We start from the raw sequence: 9,926 nt of genomic DNA on the forward strand, positions 1-9,926 counted from the left end.
GTAATCTCACATGGCCTGACGTGACCTCACTAGCATTTATTTGGGCGTGAACTTGGACGTGATGTAGATTTCTGGAGCCAAACAAGCAATTGAAATTAATCTCCGGGGATGACAGAAATGACAGAAACTTTGAAACTAGTTTATTTGTTTATTACGAGAACTTTCAATGAGGGATTTGAGGGCGTTTTCCCCACCTCTTTGCCATGTCTGGTTTCTTTAAGACTTTAATCCATCTGCCACTGAATAACAGCCTGGGCTGGAAATACACACAGCCGGTCACCAAGCCTGCTTCTCCTGTTATTGTTTTGCATCTAGTGATGGCTCCAGCCAAAACTATTGTGAAATAAATACACCACTTTGAGCTCTTATTCAGTCTTGGTAATTCCTCCAGCATAAATAAGCGTATAGACTCTCTCTGTCTCTGTATGCACCCTTCATCAGTGGAATATTTTGGTGTGTGTGTGTGTGTGTGTGTGTGTGTGTGTGTGTGTGTGTGTGTGTGTGTGTGTGTGTGTGTGTGTGTGTGTGTATGTGTGTGTGTATGTCTTTTCTTTGTCTCTGTCTCTGTCTCTCTCTGTGTCATCTCCCGGATTGCAATTTTTACACTGAACAACCCACTCACCCTCGTCCACTTTTGATTGACATAAAGAAATGGAAGGGCCATCTTGGGGATTTGATTGTCAATGTGGAGTGTACTTTGTTTTAATGTAGGGTCTTGTGTTTGCACTAGGAAAACAAGCATGCCACTCAGAATGTTTACCGGGGATGGGAAGTGTGAGTTGTTTTCTGATAGCTTATTAAATTTCACTCTCCTCAATATTGCATGCTCTTTAATGTCTGGACTACAATCAATACACTTTTTGAAACACACTCACACACACACACACACACACACACACACACACACACACACGCACACGCACGCATGCACACACGCAGGCACGCACGCACGCACGCACGCACGCACGCACGCACGCACGCACGCACACTGTGCCTCAGGATGTCCTCAAAAGTCATCATCAGTCTGTTGTGTAATGGAGAGGTTTTTTTTTGAGTGTCTGCACACGTGGCTCACACGGTATGTGTTAATCCGTATATGCAGGCCCACCGACAGGTGGGACAAGGGGGTGCGTTGTCCCAGGTCCAGTGAAATAGGGGGCCCAGAATTGGGTCCCCGTCACATTGCATGTATTGGATAGGGGGCCCTTTCAGATGACTTTGTCCTGAGCCCATCAGAAGCTGTCAGCAGACCTGCATATATGTGTATTGACTGTGTATATATTTGTATGTGCACAAGGTTGTGTGTGTGTGTGTGTGTGTGTGTGTGTGTGTGTGTGTGTGTGTGTGTGTGTGTGTGTGTGTGTGTGTGTGTGTGTGTGTGTGTGTGTGTGTGTGTGTGTGTGTGTGTGTGTGCGTGCCTGCCTGCCTGCCTGCCTATGTTTGTTTGTGCATGAGGCATGTGTGGGTGCGCAGATGTGCTTGTTTGCATATGCATGTGTGTGTGTGTAGTGTATGTTTGTGTCTGTGTTTGCATGTGTGATGATACAGTATGTGTGTGTGCTGCTGGTGTGTGTGTGTGCTGCTGGTGTGTGTGTGTGTGTGTGTGTGTGTGTGTGTGTGTGTGTGTGTGTGTGTGTGTGTGTGTGTGTGTGTGTGTGTGTGTGTGTGTGTGTGTGTGTGTGCGCGCCTGCGTGTGTGTGTGCGCGCGCGCACGCATGCACGTGTGTGTGTGCCCCGAGGCAGAAGGCTGGATGAGTGGTGGAGTCAGGGGGAGTGCGTGACAGACGGAGGGGAGCCATATTCTCATCACGCCCCTCAACTGATGAGTTGCTGCCCTCTGTCATCCTTCATTTGAAATCCTCTCTTCTCCTCTCTTCCCTCCTTTCCTCTCCCTTTTTAGTTTTTCCTCTCCTCTCCTCTCCTCTCCTCTCCTCTCCTCTCCTCTCCTCTCCTCTCCTCTCCTCTCCTCTCTTTCCTTCTCCCTGCTCTCTCTTCTCTTATCTTCCCCTCTCTTCTCTTCTCTTCTCTTCTCTTCTCTTCTCTTCTCTTCTCTTCTCTTCTGTGTGTATGTCGTGTGGTAAAGTCTCCAGGAGGTTTGCAGTCAGGTCGTCATCCATTCAAAATTAATTTCGGTTTAGTAAATTAGGAACGTTTTCAAAACAAAACAAATCAGCGACTGAAAAGGCGGAGGAAAACGAAAGGTTGCATTCAGAATAGTGACATCTTGTCAGTAGGCTACTGCTGCTGCTGCAGCCTGTGGCTGTGGCAATAACTGTCTTTATTTGGGTTTGATTATAGCATTGGTGGTGGTGTTCTGCTGTCTGACCGAAATGATTCCCTGTCACCATGGCAAGCACACACACACACACACACACACACACACACACACACACACACACACACACACACACACACACACACACACACACACACACACACGCACGCACGCACGCACGCACGCACGCACGCACGCACACACACACACAAATGTGGGTATCTACAGGCATACACGCACATGTGTGCGCACACATACTGTACACAAACACGCACATACACACGCACATCGCGCGCGCGCCGCACACACACACACACACACACACACACACACACACACACACACACACACACACACACACACACACGCACACGCACAAACACACGCGCACGCACACACACACACACACACACACACACACACACACACACACACACACACACACACACACACACACACACACACACACACACACACACACACGCACACACACACACACACACATACACACAGGGACCTTCTGTTATGTAACACTAGCAACTGGCAAAACACAAGCACATGCAATGTAACTTGAGGAAGCTATGCATGTTTTTTTCTAACAGTGTTTGTGTGGTGTATATGTACTGTATATCAATGTATATTGTATATGCGTGTGGTAAATGTATGTCAGTTGTATTCGTTTGGGAAAGTATTAATAACTGTTCTCTGTATAAATAAATCATGGACATGATTTAAGTGTGTTTGTGTGTGTAAGGCCGCTGTTGAGAGTTAGTAACAATAATAAAAGCAAAGCTCGTCCGGCTGATCGTAAATTAACTGGCCCTGTGGCCTCTGCAAAAGGTCATCCAATGTCATTTAGGACCCACAGGGATTAAAGTCTTGAATATAGATTTCATTCCTGAATGCAGACCTTCCCTAACTGTCCAAGCTGTGAACGATTACAAGTCCCAAACAGTTGCTGTCTGTTTTTTCCCCTTTCTCTCTCTCCTTCTCCTTCTCCTTCTCTCTCTCTCTCTCTCTCTCTCTCTCTCTCTCTCTCTCTCTCTCTCTCTCTCTCTCTCTTTCATATTCCACCCCTCTCTCTCTTTTCTTCTTTTCCTCTTTCATTGCTCCAGAATAGAAGCTCTCAGAAGTTCAGCCCCTTGTTCAGTGACGCACAGTCAGAGGGGGGGAAGTGGTGAGTTGCTGGGCTGGATTTAGACGATTAGTAGAGGACCTGCATGTTTGGAGCGATAGATGGGGCCTGAAAGAAAGAGTGGCTTGCTCGTGCGCTCACTACAGTACATGCCGTAAATTCCATGACGGGGATACGTTTTTTTTTTCACCCAACGCCCTTCCTAATAAGACCAAGGGCACTGACAGAGCAATTGGCAGTTCCCTTTTTACGACAACAGAACATAGCCGGACTCGAGCAGTGGCTCTTCTCATACTGTTCCTTCAGTGTAAACAAAAGTCAAGATACTTGTGTAGCGAGGAAGAGAGTGAGATTTAAGCCTTCCTGACAACCTCATTCTACTGAAGGAACATTTAGTACTACTGTGTATTGTACTTAACTGTGAGAACACTTTGGCATTAGTATTATGATTATGTCTACGACAACAATGATGGCGATGACGGTGATGATAATATGACTTCTTGAATTATGTTGTTATAATTATATATTCTCATATTAGTACTTGATTACCTTACTTTTTAAATACAATATTCTATTTTACTATAGATCATACTACAATATATTATTGTTGTTTTTGGATTCTTTAGTATTGAGAGCGTTGCAGCATTATGAGTCGTGTTGTGATGTGCTGAGAGTGTATATGTTCCCCAGGGATATTAATCCTAAGTATGTGCAGTCCTTCATCCTTACACTCTCCTCTCTCCCTGGTGAGGCGGAGGTCAGTGGCAGGGCAGAGCAGGTCCCTGGCTGGGGGATCTCATTTCTGAAAGACCCTCTTAACCTCCTCGCTGTCCCACTGCCTCTTGCTCCACTGGGCTGTGTTTGTAACGGTATTTATGGACACACCACCACACTGCTCTCATCCGTCTACCTACTCTGTTACAGACTGTCCTTGTTGGCTTTCCAGTAACCATACTTATCTTTATTTTATAATACTTTTATAGAGCATGTCTTTTTTTACATTGCGAAGCGACTGTGTAATTCCAATCAACTATGTTGACATGGCAATACACTTCTCGAACTTGGACTTAAAAAGGATGTTCTGATTTCTTTTTTTTTAAGTGAGGAACAATAAAAAATACATACAAAAAATACATTTGCTAAAATGTTTCTGCTGTTGAGTCACAAAATTATACTTAAAGAGCATGGCCACCCTGACTGTGTTTAGGGCTGATGTAATGGACAGCTGATCAGTGCAGAGAAGGGTTGGTGTGTAATAGGCGAGTTATGTTGTGTGCTGCGTAACAAATGCTGCCGTAAGAGCCATGTGCTCTTGAACATTCCTTCCATCATTTGAAGTGGACGCTGGTTACACCTCGGGTACACACGCTCTGTCTATTTCTCTCTTTTGTTCCGGTACCGTGCCAGTCTTTTTGTCGCCGTCTGTCTCTATCTACTGCACGGCTGTCTTTCTCACTTGCCCTCACTCCTTTTCTCTCGCCCTCTTAAGTCTTAAACTTTTGTATTGAAAAATGTTTTGCCAAACTGCAGTTTTCCTGGGAAAGTGTACAGCCATGTGTAGTGTGAAGAAGGATATTCTTTCCAAATTCATTGATTCATAGCACAATGTTATAGGCTATCTTATATCACTGTTAGGAAAGAGCTTTACAGCAATAAAAACAAGCAGAGAAAAGGCCGGATAAGAGGGCAAGGGAGAGAGATAGAGAGGGCGAGCAAAGACTATTTCTGATACTGAAAGTGTCTGGAATTCCAATAGTGCCCCCCCCCTTCTCTCTCCTGTTTTTCCTCTGTCTGTCTCTCTCTCTCTCTCTCTCTCTCTCTCTCTGTCTCTCTCTCTCTCTTCATCTTTGTCAGGGACCCTCTGCTCCATTCTGAGCCCTCATCATGGCAAACTTTTCCAACCACAGAGCCCCTCGCCCCTGTTCTGTTCTCCTCGTCTCTGCTCCCTGTCTCACTTGATAAATATAGCATGCCGTTATCCCTCAGTAACGTCCTCATTACGCGGATGCTCAGTCACAGTACAGACACTCAGACTCTCTCCCTCTCCCTCTCCCTCTCTCTCTCTCTCTCTCTCTCTCTCTCTCTCTCTCTCTCTCTCTCTCTCTCTCTCTCTCTCTCTCTCTCTCTCTCACACACACACACACACACACACACATAATCTCTCTCACACTCCCACCCCCCTTACACACTACATAAAAGCCCAGAGATAGTGGGTGCATACCTACAGTTGATCCTCCACAGCCTGCCACAGGGACAAATCTCACTCAGGGGGGTTCATAAGGGAGCTAACAGCCTTTCACAACCATAAGAGGCTGCTGAACCGGACCGGACAGGACAGGACGCCTGACATCCTCTCACTGCTCTGCCCTTTCTTCCCGAGTCTACACAAGTGAGAACTTTTTAGCATCTGATCCAGGAGCAGCACCACGGCCACCTCCACCACCACCACCACCACCTCCACCTCCACCATCACCACCACCACCACCTCCACCACTCTGGAACTTCTCATTTCTCATCTCTCAAGTCGGATAACATCTACAGAACCGAATCGAATCTGAGCACCTCCAGTCATCAATGAGTGGGACCAACTCCTCTGCCTACCGGTCCGAGCGTAGCGTCCACCAGACCTCCACCACCTCCTCTTCCTCTTCCACCACCAACCCCTACATGGAGAAGGGCCGAGGCATCTTCACCGATGACTTTGGGTCTTTCATGAGGCCGGGTCAGGATGCGCTGGGTTTCCCCAGTGAGTTTCACCTTCAGCTCTTCTTTTCATTGTCTTGTCTGCTTTCTTCTGGGATCAATCAATACCTCCAGCGTGTGTCGACCAGTTAAACACCTGTGCTACTGTGTTGTTTTTCTTTTTCTGTTTGTGGGATCGATATCGACTGAGACTCATGGTGCTTGTAGAAAGAGGTGTACTGAAGTGAGAACATTTCCAGTGTGCTCGACCATACGTGAAAGATTTGCTTGATGCTTGAGGGCTGTGTGTTTTTAAATGAATTCAATACACTTCTGTGCATGCAGTGCAAAGCAGGAAGCAAGGATGAATAGTGTGCAGTGTGTGTGTGTGTGTGTGTGTGTGTGTGTGTGTGTGTGCGTGCGTGTGTGTATGTGTGTGCATGTATGTGTGTGTGTGTGTTCGTACATGTGCTCTCATGGCTGTTTCCCATTTCTAGAGTATGCCTCTGATTGGTGATTGGGTGAATGTGTGTGTGTGTGTGTGTGTGTGTGTGTGTGTGTGTGTGTGCGTGCGTGTGTGTGTGTGTGTGTGTGCGTGCGTGCGTGCGTGCGTATCTGCACATGTGTGTGCGTGTGTGTATGTGGGTGTGTGTGTGTGTGTGTGTGTGTGTGTGTGTGTGTGTGTGTGTGTGTGTGTGTGCGTGCGTGCGTGCGTGCGTGCGTGCGTGCGTGTGTGTGTGTGTGGGTGTGTATCTGCACGTGTGTGTGTGTGTGTGTGTGTGTGTGTGTGTGTGTGTGTGTGTGTGTGTGTGTGTGTGTGTGTATCTGCACGTGTGTGTGTGTGTGAGCGCGTGTGCATGTGCATGTGTGTAAGTACAGGGTTATTTTGGGTGTCGTGACTGCAGTGCCCATGCGTTCCTGTAAAAGAACACATGGGGGACAGGGAGCTAGTCAAGGAGGGAGGGAGCCAGTGAAGGAGAGAGGGAGCCAGTGAGGGAGAGAGAGAGGGAGCATGGGGAGGGGGCCAAACGTGCACTAGACTGGAGGATATTTGGGACCAAGCCAACTCTCTGACTTCACAGATGGAGTATGACTGAAGGGACTTCTGTTGGGGAGGGGAGGAGGGAGAGTGTAGGGGTGTATTCAGTAAGCCTGTTGCCTGGTGACCATCATTCCAACTGCCAGACTGGGAACCCAACAACACACAAATGCCCATATGCCATGCGAGAGCCATATTTATGCTCAGGAATGCTCATTTCCAATGGTCAGGACATATGGAAACTAACAGACACATACCGTACGCCACGCATACAGCACATGTCACATACATCTTGTTTGAAGGGCAAATTATACACCTGAAGCTAAAACAGAACCACAAATGGGTAATTGGATTATGTGTGCAAAGGTTCTGTTTGTTCAGCTGATGAATGCATTGTCTTATACTAGATTTGTGGCTTTTGTGTTCCTGGAATCCACTAATGCTTGGAAAATCACTGACATTTTCTCTCAATGGTCTGTGTCCACAGGTCTTTCGGGGTCGTCTGGAAACATCAAAACACTGGGAGACACGTACGAGTTCTCAGTCGATGTCCGCGACTTCTCGCCCGAAGACGTGATTGTCACCACCTCCAACAATCAGATTGAAGTCCGTGCCGAGAAGGTAAGAGGTTGCCCTCTGCTGTTTGGCCCTTTCCCCTCTGGGACTAAAAATAATGAAGTGATTCACATAGTGGTCAGGGAGAGAAGATACCCACCCCAGATGAGGATGAATGGACAGGATACTCAACATAGATATGGCTCCAGTTTAGAAGCACACCAAGGGGCTCCATGATTGACCAATCAATATGCTGTGTACAGAAAGACACAATGAGAATAAAATTGGACAGTGATTGGGCACACAAGTCCACGCATTAGGTCAAACGTGGCTTTCAAAATAAAAGTAATAATGGCAGGGGAACTGACAGTGGGGGACAAAGGGGACAGTTGTCCCAGTCCCAGTGAGAGAACGGGCCTCATTACATTGTATCTATTAGGCTAGGGGGCCCTTTCAGATGACTTTGTCCTGGGCCCAGCAAAAGCTGTCAGCAGCCCTTCAAGTGACACAAATGATAATGGCTTAATCTGAGATCACATGATCTCCTGCACAATGGGAGTAACTTCGCCGTCTTTGTGTTTCTCCAAACAGCTGGCGTCGGACGGCTCTGTGATGAACACATTCACCCACAAGTGCCAACTGCCGGAGGATGTGGATCCCACGTCTGTGATGACGTCCCTGGAGGCGGACGGGGCACTAACCATCCGGGCACGCAGACACCCCAACAAACTGGAGCACGCACAGACCTTCCGCACCGAAATCAAGATTTAAATTTCCCTGTGTGTGTGTGACATCAGACCATCACACACACACACACACACACGCACACGCACCCACACACGCACCCACACACACACACACACACGCACACACACAGTTAAACGTCCTCCCTGACACTGCTGTCCCTTGTTCTATCCCTGATGGCTTTTTCTTTCCAATATCTTACAAGGCTCCCTCTTCACATGAATGCACAGTGCCACACGGGATATAAAAACCCTATTTTCTCTCTTCTCTCTTCCCTATTTTCTCTCTTTTCCCAACACCACCACAGTTCACAGCCCATTCGAAAATGTTTGTTGCCAATTTCTCACAAAAGGACCCAGGCTGCTTATTTTTTCCCCCTTGCTCTTTCCTTTTTCACACACACACTCACGCACGCATTCACACACAAACACTTATTGCGAGCATTCACACACAAACACATTATTGCACACACATTTCACACTCACACTTTGTGCTACACACTTGTGCTGCACACTTGTGACGCAGAGACCATAATTGGTTCTTTTAAAGTGGAGGCAGCTGAAGGCTGCCACAAAGACTCCGCAATGAACTGAACCGGTGGCTGATGGCGGAAAAAAAAAATCCAGACAGAAGGATATACAGTATCGTCACTCACCGTGGTGGGATGTTGTTTATTAATACCATGAAATTCATGTGTTGTATATTTTACAAAGGTGTGAAATTAAAAAAGAGCAAGAGAATTGAAAAAGTGCTTCTTGTTCAGTAGCTGTTTCTGCACGAGTAACTCTGAGTTAATGAGAGAAGAGCATGTGGAAAGGTGACTCGGAATGCGAATGAGCGAGAAAAACAGATTTTCAAATGCACCTGATATTGATATCTATACCTTGTAGACCCGTGGAGAGAGAGAGAGAGAGAGAGAGAGAGAGAGAGAGAGAGAGAGAGAGAGAGAGAGAGAGAGAGAGAGAGAGAGACAGACAGACAGACAGACAGAACCAAAACAGAGACGGAGAAAGAGGAAAGATAGTTTGAGTGGTAGAGTATTTCAGGCGGGTGAGTCAGTGGGTCTGTTCTGTGTCATGCTGTCGGTAAGAAGAGACCATGAGCAAACAAAAGCATGCACTCTCCCCGTACTCCCCAACACACTGGCCTCTATTAATAGACCTCTCTCTCATTGTTCCAACTTAACACCATGAAAACATCCACGCTCTTACAAACCTCTTGATGAAATGACACTGGTTCACTGATGAGGCTGGCCGTGTTTAAATGAGCAGTGGTGGCTTTATATCCATTTAATATCCACTTAAACAGCCAGCAAACACACCAAGTGCAGTAATTAGTGCACTGTAGTGTCCTGTTTCACAGTGTAACTCAGTACACTGCATGGACTTAGCACCAGGTAGATGACACAGCCAAGTCCATTCTAACAAATGTAGGCCTACTGAACATTTTGCAGTGTTAATACAACACTGATGGATGGTTTGACCAATCACTTGGGT

At 46.8% G+C, this 9,926-nt stretch overlaps 1 protein-coding gene across 1 annotated transcript; it reads left to right on the forward strand.

The window, feature by feature from the left end:
• The first annotated feature begins 5,577 nt into the window (after positions 1–5,577).
• hspb7 (heat shock protein family, member 7 (cardiovascular)) lies at positions 5,578–9,250 on the forward strand. The gene is made up of 3 exons (XM_063207644.1): positions 5,578–6,156; positions 7,619–7,752; positions 8,278–9,250. The coding sequence occupies exons 1-3, from the start codon at positions 5,985–5,987 to the stop codon at positions 8,455–8,457; spliced, it is 486 nt and encodes a 161-aa protein (XP_063063714.1). The 5' UTR covers positions 5,578–5,984; the 3' UTR covers positions 8,458–9,250.
• The last annotated feature ends 676 nt before the right edge of the window (positions 9,251–9,926 follow it).

The sequence above is a fragment of the Engraulis encrasicolus genome, chromosome 10, assembly GCF_034702125.1.
Source record: "Engraulis encrasicolus isolate BLACKSEA-1 chromosome 10, IST_EnEncr_1.0, whole genome shotgun sequence".
Classification (NCBI taxonomy): Eukaryota; Metazoa; Chordata; class Actinopteri; order Clupeiformes; family Engraulidae; genus Engraulis; species Engraulis encrasicolus.

Bases quoted from the DNA above. Each gene is read 5' to 3' on its own strand.
- hspb7 (XM_063207644.1), top strand. From the start codon at position 5,985: ATGAGTGGGACCAACTCCTCTGCCTACCGGTCCGAGCGTAGCGTCCAC. The intron at 6,157-7,618 runs GTGAGTTTCACC...CTGTGTCCACAG, and splicing joins GGATGCGCTGGGTTTCCCCA to GTCTTTCGGGGTCGTCTGGA. The intron at 7,753-8,277 runs GTAAGAGGTTGC...TTCTCCAAACAG, and splicing joins TTGAAGTCCGTGCCGAGAAG to CTGGCGTCGGACGGCTCTGT.